Raw genomic sequence first — 23,359 nt, forward strand, 5'->3', positions numbered from 1 at the left:
ACTGCGATGTGGTACCTTGATGCCATGCCCCTGACCTTCTCCCGCAGGTCATTCCATCTCTTCCAGATGTCATCCCTGGTGCGTGGATGGTGTCCCACTGCATTGACCCTGTTCACAATAGTCTGCCATAGCTCCATCTTCCTTGTGATGGGTGTGTGCGGCACCTCGCCCTGAAAATGTGTGGCTCTACCTTCAGGATCTCGTCCACCATGGTCCTTAACTCCCTTTTGGAGAAGCGTGGATGTTTGGGGGTGACATGGTGAGTGTGGTGAATGGTGTTGGGGCTGGGAACGCGGTGAGGGTGCTCTTCTGTGGGTCGGTGTGAGTCTCCTGTATGCTGGCGTTCGATGTCTGCCTCTGGTGCTCTCCGTCTTCTTGGCCTGGTTTTGTTGCAAAGGATTGTGGGGTATGTCTGGGGGTGTTTTATGGGGTATGGATGTGTGTCAGGTGTGTGGGTTACACACTTATCCAATGTGTGCACTTCTTGCTGTTAAGTTCACTTGCCGCCAATGGCTGTCGGAGCCGCCAATGGTCGTTTGGCCTCCACTGTCCATCAAGGTGATTTGTGCATCATTATTTGGAAGGCGGGATATGGGTGTGCTTGGCGGTGGCGGGTGTGGAGGTTCGGGATTTCCCTGACAGGGTCATGGCAGGGAGTGGTTGTCTGGTGATTTTTGGCAGGGTTGGGATTTTCATTTATTATATGGCTGGTTTCCTTTCACTGCCAACGGCAGCATTCTGTTCACTGCCGCCACGGCGGTTGACAGTGTTTCCCGCCGTGTTCATAATGACCGCCTTAATCCTTAAAAATTTATATTTCTGGCTACCTTTGTTTGGTATTTGTTGTTTTGGTGTCATTTTAAAGATAAAAATACTCTCTATTTTTATAAATTGGTGCTGAATTTTTATTGTGCTGTCTTTTACTCATTCACTGTTTTGGTGGTATTAAATGCTGTACACATACCTGTCTCCTAAGCCAGACGGCTCGCTGCCAAGCTACCCATGGTTGAGCAAGGATTAGTTTACTGAGACTTGACTGGAACTAATAGTGATTTTGGTATTAATACCGGCTGAAGGTGAACACCCTCACCTACTAACAATCCACTTTCTGACAATATTATACCACAAAGTCACTCCAATAATGAATATTTACACCACAAAGTTACCTAGCCAAAGGGACTCCATTCTGAATGCAAAAGAGTGTGTGTTTGAGCTCCTGCTACTTCGCTCCCTCGCCTAGCAAAGTGTTGCTTAAGTGAATTATCATCACTTGAACTTCGACTTCCACCATCTTGTCTGACCAAACCTAACATTTCCTTATTGGTTATCAACATCAACCCATTGCAAATATTGACACTTTTAAATCTCTCTGAGCATTTACCATTCCTCTGATATAACATCACTCTTGTAGCATTCCATGTCTGTCCCTTCTCAGGTTCTAGGCAATTACTGTAAACATTTTCCTCCTTGGAGGGCGCCTTGATCTTTGACAGTCCAGATGATATTGTCCCCAATCTGACCTTAACCCAATCACCTGTCTCAATGCTTTACCGGGATATGCATTCTATAGATTTATAAGATTTCTTTCAACTCATTTAACCAGTACAGCAACAAATTTGAACCATCCTTGTTACCTCTCATTTTTTTGAAAAACAAAACTCTAGTTTAGTCATTAACAGTAGTTTAAAATGCCCGTACAATGTCTCTGACAGCTTCATCCACTCTCACACCACTCTTGATGGCCATCTCCAGAGTTCCCCTGACTAAGCAGTTGTCCCTTTCTACCTTGCATCAGATTGGGGATAATAGAGTTAAGCCTATGTGTCTAATTCCACGTGTATCCAGTAGCTCACACATCTCATCTGAAACTAACTATATTCCTTTGTACTTGAGAATGTATCTTAGTACTCCTTCCTGAGTGAAAACATCTTTCAAAGCTTTAATAGAGTTAGAGGTGCTGATACTAGTCATGAAAATTATCTCTAACCATTTAGAATGAACATCAACTATACTGCAGCAAACTGATGAGTATCATGAAGGAATAGAAAAGGACCAATGAAATCCAGACATATTTTAATCCAAGAAGAACCTGTATCACCAATATGCTGGGTTTGGTTGTTTTTGTACATTCCCTCTCTCAATTGCTTCTCACCCTCTTTGCACATAGAACAACCAACCATTTCTGGTTACTACTAGTTCTAGTCCTGCCATCACGATCTCTCTTTGAGCCTCTTCTTGGTCATAGTTTTACCCAAGTGACCTTGGTGAGCCATTGTTGTAAGTTTGCTTCTTAATTATTAAGTCAATACCTCTCAAGACCAAATGCTCATTGCATATAGTAAATTCATCTAAGGTTTCCATCCACAATACCCTTAGGGGGTCATTCTGACTTCGGCGGGCGGCGGAGGCCGCCCGCCAAAGTACCCCCGACAGAATACCGCAGCGCGGTCAAAAGACCGCCGCGGTAATTCAGAGTTTTGCCGCTGGGCCGGCGGGCGACCGCCAGAAGGCCGCCCGCCCGCCCAGCGGGAAACCCCCTTCCACGAGGATGCCGGCTCCGAATGGAGCCGGCGGAGTGGAAAGGGTGCGACGGGTGCAGTTGCACCCGTCGCGATTTTCAGTGTCTGCTATGCAGACACTGAAAATCTTTGTGGGGCCCTGTTAGGGGGCCCCACGACACCCGTTCCCGCCAGCAAGGTTCTGGCGGTCAAAACCGCCAGAACCAGGCTGGCGGGAAGGGGGTCGGAATCCCCATGGCGGTGCTGCCTTTTGCGCCGCCATGGAGGATTCCTCAGGCCAGGGGAAAACCGGCGGGAAACCACCGGTTTCCCTTTTCTGACCGCGGCTTTACCGCCGCGGTCAGAATTGGCCTGGATGCACCGCCAGCCTGTTGGCGGTGCATCCGCGGTCCCCGGCCCTGGCGGTCTATGACCGCCAGGGTCGGAATGACCCCCTTAGTCTTTAATCATCAGTGGTGTTGGCAACATTGAACGAACACTTGCTTCCAGGTTCTACATTTATATTGCTTGTTTGTTGATTGTTTTTTTCATGATGGGACTGTACTTATGGAATGGGGTGGCTCTGGGGCATTGAGGGGTGGGATGGGAGGGGAGTGGAGATTGGAAGGTCGTGAAGTGGTATGCCTCCAGAAACTATGCCCAACAAATATTTCTCTATTAATATTTAGATGGTGTTAAACATCTTGACATGGAATGTTAGGGGGCTCAGCTCCCCCAATAAGCACTCCCAGATGTGGAAATACCTGTTCAATAGGTGATTTGATGTTGTAGTGCTCCAGCAAACCCACCTATAACGGGCAGAAGTGCACAGACTGCATTACAGAGCATACCCCAATATCTACACCTCATCAGCTAAAACAAAACACAATGGGGTCGTGATACTACTCCATTCCATTGTTAATTTTAACTTCCTATGTAGTAAATCAGATAAAGAGATGAGAATCCAAAAAGTTAAGGCTCTTGCAAATGGTTGCTTATGTACCCTTGCTACATTCTATGCTCCCAGCACAGGCCAGGCGGACTTCTTCCACTCTTCCCTCTCTATGCTGGGGGGCTTTACGAAGGGGAACATCAGATTGATGTTGGAGTGTAATTTAATATGGGTCTCCATTTTACCATTTTAGATACTTCACACTTACATAGAACCCATGATGGATTCTTCCCCAAAACTATTAAAGCAACAATACACCCCTTGGGTTTGATAGATGCATGGAGACTACTGAACCCCACTATGCATTATTATACATTCTTTTCTCATTCCCATAGAACCTATCCCAGCATTGCCCATACATCTGGTAGCCAACAAATAGAATGTTCCATCTTAATTACTAACATACACCCAATCACTATCTCTGAACATGCCCCTCTGGAGATAGTTCTCGACTGGCATCCCCAGAATTACTCCTCTCGGAAATTGTACTTCCCTAATATGTTATCAAGAGATCTCATACTCCACACTGAACTTAGGAAATCTATTAGGGAATATTTTCATCTCAATCGACTTGGACAGTTAGATCCCTGTCTACTATGGGATGCCTTTAAGGCTGTCCTTTGAGGGAAATCTTTTTTCCTTGATAACCACATTAACTAGTCAGAAGACGGAGGCGAGGGAAATGCTTGAAGCAGAATTAGTCAAAGCTAAAAACGCTCACAAGCTGACCCCCCACACTACACCTTCAAAGGAAAGTTATGTCTCTTCGAGGGAAATTTAAAGCCATATACACCAATAGGGCGGAGCTCTCCCTCTTGCAGCTTAAACATAACACATATGAGAAAGGTAATAAGATAGGGTCTCACCTTGCCAAGCAGCTATGAGTCAAGCAGGAACAGACCCATATATGTACATATTAAGCAAGTTTGTGGTGAAGAAGGACAGGTTCAGCACACAGAGCAGGGGAAGGTAGGAATGCTATGAGATTTTTATGAGCGTCTCTATACCACAGAGCTCTGGGATGATAAGGCACAACTAACTTATCTTGCAGGTATTGATTTACCCCAGGTCTTCTCAACTCACAATGATATATTAAATGCCCCTAATTCACCAAAGGAAGTACAATTTACCATTGATTCCCTTAAACTCCTTAAGGCTCCTGGCCCGGATGACTTCAATGCATCCTTTAATAAGACCTTCAGCTCTGAGTTGGTCCCACACTTGACAGATCTCTTTAACCATAAAGCTGATACTCATGCAGTAACCCCCTCCATGGGAGAAGCTTTGATTTTGGTTACCCCAAAGCCAGGGAAGCCCTTAGACTTATGTGCATGCTACCGCCCAATAGCCCTCTTTAATTTAGTTGCTAAATTATACACTAAAATATTGGATCATAGGTTAGAGGAGGTGATGCCGGAGCTGATACATACGGACCAATCGGGCTTCATCCCAGGATTCCAAACTCATGACAGCCTAAAGCGAGTTACACACTTAATTGAGAAAGCTACGAAGAGATCCCTCCTGGAGATCCTGCTAACACTGAACTAACACTGTACACCGAGAAGGCCTTCGATAGGGTGGATTGGGTCTTTCTGTCCCATACCCTGTTGTGGTTTGGGTTCCATGAGCCCTAAGTGCACCGGGTATGCCCACACGTGGGTCACGGGCTCACGTTTCCACTTGATTTAAGCTAGCCTGGCTGATGAAGGGTGATAACAGGTCCCAGGATGCTTGTTTTCAGTCCAGGGAGGACCTGGCCTGGCAGTTCAGGCTGGGCTGTTCCCAATGGGGGGGTTGCATATGGCTTGCTCCAAACTGGGGGGGGCATGGTGAGCGGAAGAATTGATGGATTAAATCCAGATTTGTGACTGGGGTGAATGTTTGATTGGTTCTGCATTCCATCCATCATTTGTGTTTGTTTGCTCCTGTGAGATGTTTACAACTGACATTAATCTCCCCATTCCAATTAGCAATGAAGGAAATTATGTACCTGGAAATTAAACTGACTCCTCCAATAACTGATCTTTACATGGCAAACTACCCTCCTCTATTGCGGCAACTCAAGCTTGACTTCAAGCACTGGGGTCTGATATATTTAACCTGGTTAGGACATATAAATGCTGTTAAAATGATAATCCTCCCCAGGTCATTGTACCTGTTTTAGGGGCTCCCGAGTGCGGTTGACCAGGAATTCTTTAGTAGCATTCATTCACTGCTTATGAAATTTATATGGCAAACCCATAGAGCTCGTCTGGCTTATCGTCTTCTGATGCTTCCCAAAGAGGGGGGGACTGTGGCTTCCTGATTTTTGACCTATTATAGAGTGGCTTAGCTTTGAGTTATCGCTGAAGATGTCTGACAAACACTGGCTGCAAACAGACCGAGTGATAGTTGGTAGAACCATCTGGGACATACTGTGGAAACCTAAGGCAGACAAACTGCTTATCACCTATCTAAGCACTCCAACAGTGACCACGTTGAAAACCAGGGATACAGTCACTAAGATCCATAGGCTGAAGACTTTCCCCTCGCCCCGTACACCAATACACTTCAACCCGTCATTCCCCTGCCCTGACACCTGGCCCCTTTGATAAGTGGCGAGAAGGGGGCTGCCTTACTATAGCTGATCTATTTCACACTTGGGACATGTTAACATTTGATAACTGTTGCTGAGGTTTTAATCTCCCCAAATCTGAGGCCTACCATTATACCAAGCTGAAAAATGGGGTTCTCACAGTAGAAATACAACAGGCTACCACTAGGGATCTTCTCCCCATTGAGCAATATGTTCAGAAGGCCAGTTCTTCTATGGGTTGCATTTCCTTTCTGTATGCTCTCTTGAGATCTACCATAAATAAACCCCCTCTGTGGTATGTGACATTATGGGGACAAATATTGGGCTCACCGATTAAAGAGCATCAATGGCACAGTTTATGGTGTAATATTTCTAGATTTATTCATTCCCTCGGACTACTTGAAGCCCATGAAACTGACGTCAGCAGGCCAATGGTGCGCTTTGCTGCTCCAATGACTTAACACAGTGTTGCATGCAGAGCTGTATGGAATACAACTCCCTCCATCGGTCATGGGCACATGACATAAAAGCATATACAGGGCAATATATATATAGGGAGAGAGATAGAAAAAGAGAGAGCGATATATATATGTATTTATATATATATATATATATATATATATATATATATATATATTTAAAAAATGTACTATTTTAAAGGGACCTGTTAACTGACTGAGAAGATGAGTAGTCTGAGTAAACAGAAACATGTGGAAATGGGATGCTGCACTTATGCAGACGTCCCGCTCTGTTTTTAGAGCCTTTAAAAGTACATTATGTCTCAGATTATTTCAATCTATACCACCCCTCATCTTTTTCACCTGCTGGTTCATACCTTCATTAACATTTCAATGCTCCTTCTCTTCAGCCTGTTAGGTAAGAGAAGGCCTTAAATTCAATAGCTCCTATTCCTACAAAATGGCACATAGGAATGCCTCACTTTTGCCTTAAATACAAAATGTTAGTGCTCCAGTTGTTCATTAGAATTCTATGGTGACACTCCAGTTGATTACTAGGGAGCTGACCAAAAGACTGCTGCTTGTGTTGAAAGTACATCTTTAAATTTTCACGTCAGAATGTTCTACTGACATGGATAAGAAAGATATAGGAGAATTCATAGAAAACATGTCCTCGTTTTTGCTTTCTAGAGCACTAACCATAACTTCAATGACAAAATTACCCCTCTCATTTTGCTCATTTCTAAAGTCAGTGCTTCAGGTTTTACAGCTTTTATTCCATCAAGCATTCAGGTATGCCATTCTATTGTCAGAAATAAAGAATGTTAGCACTTTAGTTCATTAGAAAAATTAACCGTGGCAAGCTGATGTAGAACACTGGGGAGTCAACTGAAAGACTGTTGAGGCTGTTGAAATGCATATTTTACTCAGACTTTATTCTCACCTGGCTGAAGAAGGTAGTGGGAATTTAAAGAACATATGCTGTCATTGTAGCTTCTGGCACGCCTTCCTTAACCTCTATGAAGAAGTCATCAGAAAAACCACTTGACACCCATTAATACCCTGCAGAAGTTCAGCATTTTTCACAGGGTAAAATCACTTGAGCACTTCCCAGAATTCCTAAAATAAGTAAAACACAACCAATTGATTTATATTGTAACTTAAAATCACCCTTGATATGTGTTTGTTGTTGTGCCCCTCAAAACAGTCTTTCTCTACAACACATTTCCATTGAATCATATTCCTGTGTCCTGTAAAGGCTGCTACAACAAGCTGTGAATATTATGGCCAGCCAATCAAAGGGGATTCTCATTGAGACCGTGCATGCCCTTGCTCAGATATTACTTGTGCTGGAGACCTGATAACACACATTTACTGAAATCCAGCAGGAACCTGATCTCCAATTTGGTCAGTTTATGTTCCACAGACTCCATAGCAGAACAATTCAACTGACATAGAGAGTTGACACAATGGAGCCATACACCAATGGCTTTGCACAGATGTAATTGTCATGGACACTGGTTAGAAGGCCATTTAACATTTCTATCAGCCATTGCTGTAGATACAGAGTTCTAGAGTCAAGCATGTCTGTTCTCAATAGGCATGTGATATGTCAAGGTATATGGAAAATATCTTTGAGGTTGATCAGGAGGCTGTACTGATTTAACTGCCCAGACACTCTAATGATAGACAACTAACCTATAATACCAACATAAAATATGTAGACAGAAATAGAATCCTCAGCAGATTACATTTCAACATTATGAGCCTCATAATGACCCGCCAGGGTCACGGTCATGGTTGGACCACCGCCAAAGTGGCGGTCCAATCGTGGCAGAGCTGCCACAGTTCAACTGCAACATGCCCAGGCTGCCACCAGCCTGCAGCCTGGTGGTCCCGGCAGTTGTAATCCACCAGGGCAGCGCTCTGGGGATTACGAGTTCCCATTCACCAGCCTGCCATGGTAGTTTCCACCACCATGGAAAGGCTGGCTGAGTGCGGGACTTGGAACCCGGTTCACCGCAGACCCGGCGGGTGGAAACTCTGTTTCCTCCCGCAGGCCCTTCTGTGAACTCCTAATAGGGCTGGCGGGATTCAGGTCACACAGGTGGCCTGATGACAGGAAGAGTTTGGTTGGCAGCCTCCGCCGCCTGTCAAACTCATAATGAGGCCCAAAATGTCCTATCAAACTAGTGTTTCACACACGGGGTTAACACTCATGTGTACATGTGTTGAACATGTGCTTCTATAAACAGGGACATTTCTTTCCAGATATTCAAATTAACAAACAAGGTTACCATATATCAAACAATTTCAACTAAAACTTAAAGCAAACTTAGACTGGCCTCACAATTATCTTATATAATAATGTATAATTTAAATGTTTTCATCTCAATGCATTGATGGTTGTGTAGCAAAGGTGAAGCAAGCTTCATCCTCAAACATAATTAAATGCACATTTCAAGCACAGCTGGTGAATATATACATTTTTGTCTTACTGTCCAATAATTGATCAATGTGATGTCATTCACATTTTCATAAATAATATAATTTAAAAAGCATAATTATTCTTCTGGGCTGTGTGCTTCAATGAAGTGCAATAGGCTGTCACAGAGAGGGTGATATTTTTGTAAGTTAAGAGATGTTTTTGGAGAGGACAAAAGTAGGTCCTGTCCTCAATATAATTAAACATTACATGGAAACCAAAATCCTGAACTTTAAATAAATGTATGTTGTTATTCTGAAGAATTATCATTGAGCTAATGTAACAATTTGGAGCATGTTTTCACATTTGAGGGGCTGTACTCTATTCAGCCATGAGGGTAAAGCAGTGCTTAATTTGTGCTTGTTGTTTCCGGTGCTGAGCACCGGCACTTAATTTTGAGGGCTGGGGCTTATTCTTCTGCCTCAAGCATTTGCTACGAGCTAAAGACACATATGGGAAAGACGGATTAAGGGAAAAAAGAAAAAGCGCCACAAAGGGAGAAAGTAGAAAGCTGAAAGAGTGAGCTGAAGGGGCAGCAAGTGGCTTTTTATGGATTGAAGAGGTCCGGGATGGCTTCAGGATTACGCTGCCTCTGTATTCCGTGTTCCCACATTTAATTGCGGCAGCCGCGTGTTTAAGAGGAGGGCTTTGGGCACTGGCACCTTTTTATTTATAAATTAAGCACTGGGGGTAAAGGCATTTACTCTGTTGCCCTGATGGACTGTAGCCCACTACATTTTAAGCTTTCTGTCTGCCTGGTGGAGATTTCTGTGTCTTTTGAGAAATTTATTCCATAGAGGATGCTCTGAACTAATTGCACGTTTGCAGGGCAGCTATCATGGTTTGTGTAGCCGCTCAGCAAACATTTTTCTTGTTTTTCATAAACACCTCCCAAAGCAGGCACAATTGGTTGTCTGCTCTAAATTGGGTTGATGGACTGAGATACTTTAACTAACTGCCTGAACTCTGCCAGGCAGTTGGTTGAAGTTGTTCATCGGCTGAGTCAGCGGGGGCATCGCCAATGGAACATGACAGTCTTCCTGATTTTATAGAGTCATCCGTTTGGTGGGTACTGTACTCTGCCACATTTGTTGTGGAGTATCCTGTCCACTAAACTGTAAATACGCACCTTACGTTCAGATTCATTGTAAAACTAGAATTATGTGTTATGTTAAAATAATTTGACATAGCTCCAGACATTCAATTTATTTTGTACAACTATTACTGACAGGACTGTTCGTACATTTGAAAATGTTTCTTTTAAGTTTCTTTTAATGAATAAAATAGTTCTTAATATATTCTTAATTAAATCTGTTCTGTTTTTTAAGAAACTACACCTTTCTCTACTGGACCCACTGAAGTGTATACAAGCACAACTGGTACAGCAAGTATGAATTTCAATTTTTATGAGCTTAGTAAACAAGGAAATACAGACATACAAAAAATAGCCATGTGTGTCATATATTGATCTAAAGATTATTGTACATAAAATTGCCCTTACTGTTGGGGAAGTGAATTGCCTAGTCAAAACATTGGACACACCTTTGAGTTCACATCATTGTGTCATAAGTAGTTTATGTCTAAAAAATGTTTTTAGCAAACTGTCATTTTGTAACTTTTTCTAAGGTAAATGATTAAATTGTTGGGCAGCTTGGTTGTTTTACACTGCATGCCAAGTATTAGGATATTGTCAGAGTACTAGAATAGACCTAAACACTTTCCCATGGTCTTATTATTAAAGTATTGCGCAATGTTTGCAAATGTTTCATATTGATTATGAAGTGTTACAGCCTTTTTAAATCTATTTTCAATTGCTCTATTTAACTCGAGCATGCAGGAATATAATGTCCATATTTCGGAAAAGATGAAAAGAATTGAAATTGTTGCACTGATGTTTTTAAAATGTCACTGTGATTCTGCGGAAAATTACCAATTGCGCAGAAAGAATTTAGCAATCCCTTATTCCATTGTATTTTATTTTGCTCAATTTAGCTATCTTTTATTCTCTTATAACATTTCAGACTTAAAACGAATATCGGATCTGCTGCATTACTAATGTTGTTTATTGAGATACTCGTCGTGTGTTTTTTCTCATTTATTAATAATTTAAGCAGTGTTACAAGCTTTATAATTTCAAATTCCATTATTTATAGTGAACATGCCTTTCTTTCATACATTGTTATAATTTGCATGATTGCATGGGCAAAGTACTTTTCAAATCTGGCACCTTCTTCGGATTTGAAATTTTCCATAACAGAAATTAAGGTTATCTGTGAACATTGTATTTTAATCTACTTTTCGTTGTTTATAAGTGTGTCATATGGGTTAGAAACCAAGGCTTTTATAGTAATGGATTTTATCGAATAGTGACTGCTAGTGAATGTTATGGATTTTTACAGGGTATTGAGTGTAGGCATGTATGTTCTAAAAGATGTTTGCCATTTGTTTCTGTTTCATTCTGTTTGGGTGCGCAGTTGCTCATTATTTGGCCAACTTCTGCAGTTCAGATTTAAGCCATTTTTGATTATTCTGAAGCATTGAAGCAATGTCGAACACATTTGTGTATGCTACATTTGTGGTAATTTCTTCCAGAGGGTTCACATGTAGACTGGCTAGGGCTTTTCTATGTGCTGAGTCAATGGTAGGGCTTAACCATCATGAAAGCTTTGGTGTTGTGCGCAAAAAAGTTGCGGGGACTTTGTTTAATATTTTTTCTTGTTGAAGATCAAAGCATAACTAAAATACCATGCTTCTACTCTATTATATTTAACAGTTTTGCCTTATACATGTTTGGTTTACCCTCAGAAATTTTAGACCAAACACTCTTACTCAAAAACGCTCCATAATGCTTTGAATTGTGCTCAACCATCCCGGAAGTATATTCTGTAAGTGTGTATTAACAGGATTGAGATCATACAACGTCATTTAGGCCCCCTGCATGCAGAATCAGTAAAAATGACTTACAGGAGCTTTCAGAGTGCACAAGTCGTGAAAAAAATGATCATCAGATATTCTTCAAATATTATGAAAGATAAGTAATATTCAGCCTTTTTTGTCCACATTTCATAATTTGTGCCCATGAATCTTGGTCACCCACATATTTTAAACTAGGTACACTAACAAATATTTCTCAGCTTAAAAACAAGACAAACACATCTACATGGAACACACTTTGTCTGATATTATTTAAAGTATAATTTAGATATCCTCAAGTTGTTCATTTGATATGAATTGTTTTGACCTTCATTTATTCATCCAAATACCATTTCTTTGGAAAGTCTCAAAATGCTAAATCCCTCGGGATATATGCTTAATAAACTAAATATGATTTTCATGCACTGCTTTATCATCAATGAAATATTAAAACACCATATGTGATAGAGACTTCTAGAAGCAGATTCCTTACCTTTGAATTTCCCTGGTTTCAGACTCGATCCGGAAACTTTTGTGTGAGCAGTTGCCCCCGCGTGCCGTCGGGTGGCTCCTCATCTTATCATTTGCATCATTGGCACCAGACGTGACATTGCAGTCACCTATATAGGCACCATCCAGGAGCATACGTCAGTTCTTTTCTGTATGTGCCAGTTAGCACTGATCCGGAGAAGAGCTACCCCTATGTGTCTTTTTGACAGGTTTTTCTGATGACTATTTTTGAAAGTGTGTTGAAGGATGCCTTCCAGGAAGGCAGGTTTTAAGCTCTGTGGTGCCTGCTATCACGCAATGTTGGTAACGGACCCACACTTGGTCTGCTTGTGAAGTCTGGAGCATGCAACCCTATTTTAAAGTCATGCTCATGCTGCTGGGCCATGACACCAAAAGCTTTCATGGAGCGGTTCCTTGTGCTTGTGGCCTGGCAGTCGATGCCGGCCAGGGCGATTCCTAAGAGGGCTAGGCCTGATCGTGAAGAAGGTTGCAGGACTGCTCCAGAAGCTCCAAGTCCTCTCTCTCACACACGAGGGCCTCAGGACACTTGGGGAAGAGGCACAAGAAGAAGAAAGAAGAAGTCTAAACAGACTTCACATCATCCATCAACCTTATACAACGAGTAAGGAACATTTGTGTTCCAGGCACGGTTCTGATGAGCTGTTGCCAGGTCTACTCCGAGCCTCCCCCTGTCCCTGGGAGCCAGAGCAACCCAGGCTCTGTTGAAAGACTTCTATGAGGCCGTGAGCTGCGTATTGGAGCGGGCTGAACCCTCCAGAGCGCCTTCTGGCCCTGCGGTGTCAAAGGGGGCCCCATCAGGTTCCGTGCCAACAACTCTGGCCTTGGCTCCAATGGGGTCTCATAGATCTGATCTCAGGTCCGAATCAACGCTGGTTGTGCAAACTCCATTCCCATCCTCGACAACTCAGGGTCAATACGGCTTTGATTGATGTTGATTCCAGTGCCAGCAGGGTCCATTGGTCCGAAGTCCTTGCCTAAGCATTTTCTGCAGCAGCCAGGCATGGGGGAAAAGTAGGAGGGGGTCACTGGACCATTTACAATACCAGTTAGAGTCAAGAGCTTCATTGGACTAGTATGAGGTACTAGGAGATGGCAGTGGACTAGACACCTCTCCAGATACTGGTTTGCTCTCTCCACCTATCGTGGCTATGGAGGAGGTAGCATCTTATGCAATCATGGTAAAGAGGTCAGCAGAGGCCCTTGACCTTGAACTTCCCTCTGTGGTGGTCAAGAATAACCTCTTGATGGAAGTGCTTCAGCCTGGGGCTTCCTCATCCCAACCCCTATTGCCCTATAATGAAGCCCTGACTGATATCCTGCAGGGAACTTGGTCCAAGCCCAGCAGAGGGGAGTCCTGTGAATAGGACATTTGCCCCTCCCCATTACCATGCCCCGGGTGATCCTAGTTTCCTTACCCAAGACCCAACCCCTGAGAGCTGGGTAGTTCAACCCTCAACTTCCCATGGCACATGCAACTCCCCTGGACAGGGCATCCAAGAGGCTGGATAGCTTAGGCAAAAACATGTTTTCTTTCCACTAGCCTAGCATTGTAGTGGATGAACTCAGCATGCCTGTTGGGCTGTTATTCCCATACATTGTGGGATACAGTCATGCAAGTGCTGCCACGGGTCTTGGAGGAGGCCCGGGCCATCCTCTCTCAAGCAGTGAAAGACAGGGGAGCTGTAGCAAAGCTAACCATTAGGTGTGGTTTGGGCACAACTGACTTGCTGGGCAGAGCAGTTTCCTCGACAGTGGCTTTGAGGTGCCGCACCTGGCTGAGAACATCTGGCTTTTCGGGAGATGCCCTGGCCAAACTCATGGAAATGCCCTTCAATTGGACTCGTCTCTTTGGAGAGAAGGCACACTAAGTGCTGGAGAGCTTCAAGGACTCACAGACTACAGGGAGTGCAGAATTATTAGGCAAGTTGTATTTTTGAGGATTAATTTTATTATTGAACAACAACCATGTTCTCAATGAACCCAAAAAACTCATTAATATCAAAGCTGAATATTTTTGGAAGTAGTTTTTAGTTTGTTTTTAGTTTTAGCTATGTTAGGGGGATATCTGTGTGTGCAGGTGACTATCACTGTGCATAATTATTAGGCAACTTAACAAAAAAAAATATATACCCATTTCAATTATTTATTATTAGCAGTGAAACCAATATAACATCTCAACATTCACAAATATACATTTCTGACATTCAAAAACAAAACAAAAACAAATCAGTGACCAATATAGCCACCTTTCTTTGCAAGGACACTCAAAAGCCTGCCATCCATGGATTCTGTCAGTGTTTTGATCTGTTCACCATCAACATTGCGTGCAGCAGCAACCACAGCCTCCCAGACACTGTTCAGAGAGGTGTACTGTTTTCCCTCCTTGTAAATCTCACATTTGATGATGGACCACAGGTTCTCAATGGGGTTCAGATCAGGTGAACAAGGAGGCCATGTCATTAGATTTCCTTCTTTTATACCCTTTCTTGCCAGCCACGCTGTGGAGTACTTGGACGCGTGTGATGGAGCATTGTCCTGCATGAAAATCATGTTTTTCTTGAAGGATGCAGACTTCTTCCTGTACCACTGCTTGAAGAAGGTGTCTTCCAGGAACTGGCAGTAGGACTGGGAGTTGAGCTTGACTCCATCCTCAACCCGAAAAGGCCCCACAAGCTCATCTTTGATGATACCAGCCCAAACCAGTACTCCACCTCCACCTTGCTGGCGTCTGAGTCGGACTGGAGCTCTCTGCCCTTTACCAATCCAGCCAAGGGCTCATCCATCTGGCCCATCAAGACTCACTCTCATTTCATCAGTCCATAAAACCTTAGAAAAACCAGTCTTGAGATATTTCTTGGCCCAGTCTTGACGTTTCAGCTTGTGTGTCTTGTTCAGTGGTGGTCGTCTTTCAGCCTTTCTTACCTTGGCCATGTCTCTGAATATTGCACACCTTGTGCTTTTGGGCACTCCAGTGATGTTGCAGCTCTGAAATATGGCCAAACTGGTGGCAAGTGGCATCGTGGCAGCTGCACGCTTGACTTTTCTCAGTTCATGGGCAGTTATTTTGCGCCTTGGTTTTTCCACACGCTTCTTGCGACCCTGTTGACTATTTTGAATGAAACGCTTGATTGTTCGATGATCACTCTTCAGAAGCTTTGCAATTTTAAGAGTGCTGCATCCCTCTGCAAGATATCTCACTATTTTTGACTTTTCTGAGCCTGTCAAGTCCTTCTTTTGACCCATTTTGCCAAAGGAAAGGAAGTTGCCTAATAATTATGCACACCTGATATAGGGTGTTGATGTCATTAGACCACACCCCTTCTCATTACAGAGATGCACATCACCTAATATGCTTAATTGGTAGTAGGCTTTCGAGCCTATACAGCTTGGAGTAAGACAACATGCATAAAGAGGATGATGTGGTCAAAATACTCATTTGCCTAATAATTCTGCACTCCCTGTATGCAAGTCCTTGGGCCTCTCAGTGACACCTTGCCCTGTAGTCTGCATTTTGTCACTTTCATGGCTTTGGAAGCGGCATGCCACCCCACCAGCCTAATGCCAGCCACAGTCCTGAACAAGCTTCCCAAGCTATGCAAGGACATGGACACTGTGCATTCCAACCCCGTAAGTCTGGTAGCCAGAGGTTATCTGCCACCAACCCCCCCAGCAGCTGCCGTCTCTAAGCCATCCTAGTCTGGTTCTGCAAGATCATGGGTGCCCATTTGGAGCGAGAATCCAACATCATCTCCTTCACTACTAGTCCATTACCTCAGACAAATGAGTCTTGCAGATAATTCAGAAGGGCTACATCCTCCCTTTGTAATCTTTCCCTCCCCAAAACCACCACCACACATATGTCTGGCAGAGGATGATTTGTCCTTGCTCTGAGAGGAAGAAACAGCTTTCCTAGCCAAGGGAGCTATAGACAGGGTTTTATTATCAGAAGTAGGCAGTGGTTGTTATTCCAGATACTTTCTGATCCCCCCAAAAAACAAAGGTCTTGACCGTCTTCCAAACCTCTGAACCATCAATCTCTTCCCCAAATAGGACAAACTTAAGATGCTCACTTTGGATCAGGTCTTGTGTAACCTAGACCAGGGAGACTGGTTGGTAGTGTTGGACTTGCAGGATGAGTATTTCCACATCCCACTCCTGACTGTCCACAGGCGTTACCTGCAGTTCAAACTAGGCCACAAGTACTTTCAGTTCACCATGTTTCAATCTTCCCCTACCTTGATGACTGGCTGTTAAAGGCGGACTCACCCTAGGCTATTGTCTCCTAACTTCTGACTATTGCAGACCTCCTGCATTTACTGGAGTTTACTGTAAACGTGCCAAAGTCACACCTGATTGCTTCTCAGATGCTCTCTTTCATTGGAGCTATTCTGGACACAGTACAATTTCAGAATAATCCTCCTGAGTGTTGTGCCTAGGATATGCAGGCTATGATACCATTTTTTCAGCCATGCATTTCAGAGACAATGGCAATGACTCTGAGGCTGCTGAACCCCATGGCCTCCTGCATCCTTCTGCTGAATCATGACAGATGACATATGCAAGCTTTGCAATGGGACCTGAAGTTCCACTGGGTGCAGATCAGGGTAATCTTTATGTCATGATCCAGATCTCGGAGGTATCTACAAAAGACCTCCAGTAGCTGATGAACCGCAATTGGATCAATGGTAGACTCCTCTGACTTCCCCAACCAGAGGTGACAGTAGTGACAGATATGTCTCTCCTGTGATGGGATGGCCATCTGGGAGAGGTGGAGATCAGAGGACTCTGGTCGCTGACGGGGTCCAGGCGTCACATCAACCTATTGGAGCTCTGTGCAATCCGGTTGGCATCAAAATCATTTCTTCCTTCTGTCAAGAGAAAGGTAGTGCAGGTGTTCATGGACAATACCACCACCATGTAGTACTGCAACAAGCAGGACGGGGTGGGGTTGTGAACACTTTGCCCTGCATCTTTGGACATGGGTGGAACTGCAGAGCATAACCCTGGTGGTTCAACACGAGAGGTGTCTCTCTTTAAAGGTGGTGCAAGGTCTCTTTCAGTATTTGGGAGAGACTTGGTTAGATCTGTTCACCTGCGGAGAGAATGTGCAATGTCAGCAGTTTTTTGCGTTGGTGTTTCCAAGGCGGCTATCACTAGGAGACTATTTTCATCTCGAGTGGAGTTCAGGCCTCCTGTACACCTTTCCACCCATACCATTTCTGCCCAGGTTTCTCAAGAAGCTTGTAAATGACCAGACCCAAGTCATTCTTGTGGCACCAGACTGGGCAAGGATAGTCTGGTATCCTGAGCTTCTGAAAAGGAGCATTGATCATCCGATCAGGCTGTCCTTTCAGGAGAATCTTTTGTTGCAGCAGCAGGGGAGGGTTCTCCACCCAAACCTGTCAACTCTCTACCTCCTTGCTTGGAGAATGAGTAGCAACAGTTGATAGCTTTTGACTTTCTTCCCGAATTCTGTAACGTTATCTTGGCAGCCAGACATTCCTCCACTAGAATGGTATGCACCTGCTGTTGGCAGAAATGTGTAAACTATTGCACAGAAAAGTCTATCCACCCTCTTTCTGCTTCTCTATCTGATATTTGTTGGAAATCACCTTTTTGGCATAGTTAGCCCCCACATTTTGCCTAGAACCTCAGGTAATTTTGACTGTTACTGCACTGAGTCCCTGCTAACCAGGTCCCCATTGCCAGAGCTCTTTCCCAAAACTGCACAGTTGTTTTGCAAAATTGGCATACTCTTTTGCCCCCATGTTAAGTCTCTTGTAAATGGTACCTAGCGCATGGGGTAGTAAGGAAGGTCCCTGAGGGCTGCAGCCCCAGTTGTGCCACTCTCAGGAACCCCTCACAAAACTCACACAGATTTGCCATTGCAGACTGCGTGTGTTTGTGCAGGTAAAGTTGAAACATGACCTATCACACACTCATGTGCCAGGTCCCTGACCACTGCATGTGCCAGGTGTACATCACCCCTAAGGCAGGTGCATCATAACACGTGTGAGGGCATATGTGCATGAGCAGAAATGCCCCTGCTGTGTCTCTGTCTATTCTTAGCCATAGTAAGTGAACAGGGAAGCCATTTTATATACATGTGCTGGGCACTGGTCACTATGGGTTTCCCAGCTACATGATGGCTTCTATAAACTCAGGGATGTTTGGTATCTAATATCCCAGATTAATAAACCCTGACCGATTCCAGTGAGAGATTTATTAATAACTGCACTCAGAGGGCACCTCAGAGGTACCCTCTGAAAACCTACCAGCTTCTAATGTGTTGACTGACTGGTCCGGAGCAGTTCAGCCACCTTAGACATGTTTCTGGCCCCCAAATGTGAGAGCCAGTGCTCTCGAGGGCTGGAGACAAAAGCCCGCACTGGGTGCACATCACCCAGGCAGGATGGACATTCCAGGGTGGAAAGCTTCAAAGGCATGCCGCCTTTAAAATGCAACCCAGGTCTCTCTAAATGGTGAAGGTGACAGACCACCCTAGCCCCACCTTTGGCAGCACAACTGGTGGAAAAATTAGGCATATTAGGAGGTGTGCTACTTCATGCCAGGCCCACCCCTAAAGTGGATGAGATGAAGTGAACACCACGTTTTAAACACCTCCTTTGTTTGGAAGGAATTAGGCCACTCAGATTAGGGTTAGGCCCACTTCCCAGGGGAAGTGGTCACAGAAAGAGTGTAGTCACCCTAAAGGTAGTCAGCCCATTGGCTACTACCTGGTACTCCCTGTATCACCCCTAAATTGAGTATTTAGGTGGCACCCGTGAACACTAGAACTCAAATCCTGGTGACCCACGAAGAAAAGGACACAGAGGAGTTGCACCTGCAGAAGTGGAAAAGAAGAAGTAGCTGACCTGGTACCAACCCTACTGGCCTGCCTGCTAATCTCGACCCAGAAAGATGACTGGTCCTGCAACTGAGCTTGCAGAAACCCAGGACGACTGCCGGCCTTCCACAAAGACTCAAGACTCCCATGAGCAATGGATCTGCTCTGCAACAAAGTCTCAAGAAAGGACTCTGCAGCCTCCGGAACAGCAAAGATCCGTCACTTGAAGTGACCACTGCACACAACGTCCACGACCCGCGGTAAAACCAACCTATTGTGCCAGCAATTTTCCCCAGTTGTCCTGAGTCTGAGTCCATTGTGGTGTCACCCTTCTTGGACTCCCGTAAGTTTCCTGCAGCCTCTGCAGGAAGGCCCCCTCTCCTGCAGCCTTGTGGTGAGAGAAAACCTTACACTTCCAGCAACCACTGCACCCGCCACCCACAACGCGATCTGAGGTGGGTCAACGGTGCCAACGATGTCCCCCAGCTCTCCTGAGTTTGAGTCCACTCTGGTTTCATCTTTGCCCTGGAGGAGAGGACCAAAGGTGCATCTACATGCCAAGAACCCCACATTGGTAGCCTACCTGCTTGTTGTCCCAGACTGTCTCCCTTCCCAGAGCCTTCATCTTGTTTTCACAAGGACCGATTCCCATTGAAAACCGTTGGGCACCCAATGCCTCACTGCACCCCTGTACCTGGCCGCCCCAGTGCTGCCCGTAGAGACCTGCTGGTGCTGTGCTGATCAGTGTGTAGTACTTACCCTAACCCTCTGAGACTGGCCCTGTAAGTCATTGTTAACTGTGTATTTGCTGAACATTGTTTTCCTCCATAGGTTAACACTGAAGAACTCTGAATTTGCACAGTGTTGATTTTTTAACTAAAAAGTATTTATGGTTGAAAAAGTACTTACCTTATAACAGAGTTCTTGGGTTTAAAGTATGTATAAAAAGAAGTGTTATTTTCTAAATGGGTCTCAGATTTATTCTTTGAGTGTGTGTCTCATTTATTGCCTCTGTGAGTGCAACAAATGCTTAGCATTATCCTCTGATAAGCCTAACTGCTTACCCACACCACCACAAAATAGAGCATTAGTCCATCTACTTTTGCCTCTGCAAACCAATTGGGGATCCACTGGACTCTCTGCACCGTGTACTTCTTTTTAGTGCACCATATAGCGAGCCAGCTTCCTACAGTATTCTTCTTATCATTCTTTCTCTTGCCAATTGGGTTCCACATTGAGCACTCTTAAGGGCTATCTCTCTGCTCTGTCCACCTTTCGGTGGCTGCCTGATCAACACTCTCTTTTCAAGTCCCCTAGTGTGAATAGGTTTCTTAAAGGGCTTGTACGTATGTTTCCCATTATACACTTTCTCATGCTGCAGTGGGATCTTAAACTAGTTCTCACTTACCTTATGTGTGCTTCCTTTGACCCAATGCACAATTGTCCCCTCCGGCTCCTTACCATCAACACAACCTTCTTAGTGGTAAATAACATCTGCCCGTAGGGTGAGTAAAATACAGACCTTATCATCTAAGTTGCCCCATTGCATATTTCCAGACAAGGTAGTGCTATGCAGCCGTGCCTCTTTCCTTCCTAAGGTGGTGACCTGTTTTGATCTGGGTCAACCTGTCACCTTTCCCACCTTCTTTGCTCCTCCACACAGGGTGGCTCCTCCATTAGGGCAGAGGAGCATTGCCCCACTACCAGCAGTGGCAGCTGCAAAACCTTTACCAAAAAACAATAATAAATTGTGTTTTTTATCTTTTTTGATGAAAGGGCCATAGGCTGTGATGAGCAATGAGGGGGAGTACCCAGCACCCCCCCTCAGTGCGCATGTATGTTTGTCTGGCCATCTCTGACCGGCCAAACACACATGCACGGTAGGCTCTCTCCAGCCCAGATACACAGTTGCCGGGCTGGAGAGAGCATGCACAGGCTCCCAGTCTGCCTGGGAGTGCCCCTTGTGCTATATTTATTCTACTGTCAGAATTGTGGTGAGTTGGTAGGTCAGTGGCTTTTGCTGTGGCAAAACCATTAGCATTGTAGATAGGAAGCAGTAATCTTTGGGCTTCAGCAAGTGACACAGGATGCACATAGTGGGAAAGCCCACTCCATAGCTTCTTGATAGCAGTGTTTTACACAGTTTTTGGAGTCTAAAGTGGCAGTACATTGTACCCAATAAATCCTTGGATTATGTAGTTGATAGCAGTGTTGTACACAGTGTTTGGAGTCCAAGGTGGCTGTACGTTTTACCCAATCGATCCTGGGATTATGTAGTTGCAACCAAAGCACCCTCAGGTAGATGTGTCAATTAAATCAAAACTGATTAACTGGGAATGTCCATTATCACAAATCAATGTAAGAGGTTCAGTCTTCATGATAACCATTCCCGGTTAAAATTCTGACCCATCAACGGCCCGGGGTGGTTCAGATTATTTCTTTTGGAGACATGGAATACTGAAGGATTAGGCCAATGTGATATCCATGAAATTACTAGTTGCCCAGAGTCCAATAAGATGGGAAGTACTGTCCGATTGGTGTTGGTTTTAACCATTGTGACAGTAATAGCAAAGTACTGTGGTATCTGGTCCACAGAACCAGCAGGATAGCAGGAAGGCTCTTTACCATGTGGATGTCCCTCCCTGCTTATGGGAAAGCCACTGCATTCAACAAGTACCACTGTTTCCTTTTGGTTTAGCGTGATATTCACATGCATAATGGCCGCGCTTGCCATGACATAGGTGCACTGACCTGGGGAGGAAGGGGAAGTATTAACAAGAAAAATGGAAGCCTTTGCAGCCTTACGCTTCCTTGCTTCATTGTAGAGAAGCTGAGATGGTCCACACACCAGGGAACAGCACTCCGTCGGGCCACCTGGAAAATCGAGATGCCAGCGGAGAAGGCAGGAAACAAGGAGGTTTTAGCCAGCAATGGAGATTCTTTGAATATGGAATGGGAAATTAAGTCAAGCGTCTTTGTAATGGAGGATGCAATAGAAATAGACTGTGCCTCTGTCACCTGATGGTCACTCCGCAAATCACTGTACAGACGCTCTCACCATCAATCACAGCATGCCTGCTCTCTGTGCATACTGTACAGCAGTGAGTCTTCAGTGTGGCAGTGGCATAAGCATATGTAAGGAGGCTAAAAAACAAAAAGGTGAGACCCAAGATCTCTGTAATCACCTGAGGGACCCCCCAAATCCTCGCCTACCACCACCTGGAAAATGAGGCACTATACCAACAAAATCAGCACTCCATATTGCCTAGCCTAGCGAGCGGGAGGGGTATGCCTAGGAGGTCATTACATAGACAAACTGGGGCACAAGAGGGGAACAGACTGCGCAATTGACGTGTGTCGTGACAGTTTTTGATTCTTCCATTTGGTCTTCGGGACCTTGAGTCTTCACATGGCAGTCGTTTTAGCACATCCCAGAAGAGGGGGAATACAGATATTCCCTTATCCTGGACGATTGGTAGATCAAAGCCAGGTATCCAGAGTTAGTGTTGCATCACTTGCAATTAACAACAAAGTTGTTGTTCAACCTGGGCTTTTCCATCAACAAGCCCAAATCACACTTAGAGCCCTCTCAGTACACTGTGTTCATAGGGGCAGTACTGGGCACTATAGTGAGTCGAGCATTCCCTCCTTCTCAGAGGATTCTGGACATTCAGGCTATGATTCCAATATTTCACTATGGAGCAATGGTCCCAATCCTCAAGGTATTGCGCCTTTTAGGCCTGTTGGACTTCTGCTTTCTGTTGGTGACTTATGCAGGTCTCTAAGAGCCCTAGGCGACCGTCGAGATCTCCAGAGACACGACAGTAGATCTGCAATGGTGGAGTGTATCCAGCAATCTCTCTTATGGGAAGCAGTTTCACTTTCCTCCTTCAATGGCCACAGAGATAACTGATGTCTCCACCTTAAGGTGGGTGGGAAGCTCATCTCGGGGATCTAGAGGTCAAATGTTATGCTCTCCAGAGGAACAGTTGTTGCACATCAATCTGTTGGAATTAGAGGTGATATGTCTGGCTCTCAAGACCTTTCTCCCTTCCTTTTATGGTCAGTCAGTACAGGTCTTGATGGACAATTCTACTGCG

General features: G+C 44.5%; 1 protein-coding gene across 50 annotated transcripts in view; it reads left to right on the plus strand.

Moving 5' to 3' along the window:
- Positions 1-23,359, plus strand: part of LOC138288307 (mucin-19) — a 1,675,551-nt gene that overhangs the window by 571,128 nt on the left and 1,081,064 nt on the right. For 48 of the 50 annotated variants that reach the window (XM_069229764.1, XM_069229784.1, XM_069229763.1 and 45 more), the window contains one exon: positions 10,297-10,356. In XM_069229764.1, the coding sequence (XP_069085865.1) occupies positions 10,297-10,356 (60 nt within the window). The remainder of the gene's footprint in view (positions 1-10,296; positions 10,357-23,359) is intronic. The other 2 variants (XM_069229765.1, XM_069229771.1) reach the window with 1 other exon arrangement.

The sequence above is a fragment of the Pleurodeles waltl genome, chromosome 4_1, assembly GCF_031143425.1.
Source record: "Pleurodeles waltl isolate 20211129_DDA chromosome 4_1, aPleWal1.hap1.20221129, whole genome shotgun sequence".
NCBI classification, from domain to species: Eukaryota; Metazoa; Chordata; class Amphibia; order Caudata; family Salamandridae; genus Pleurodeles; species Pleurodeles waltl.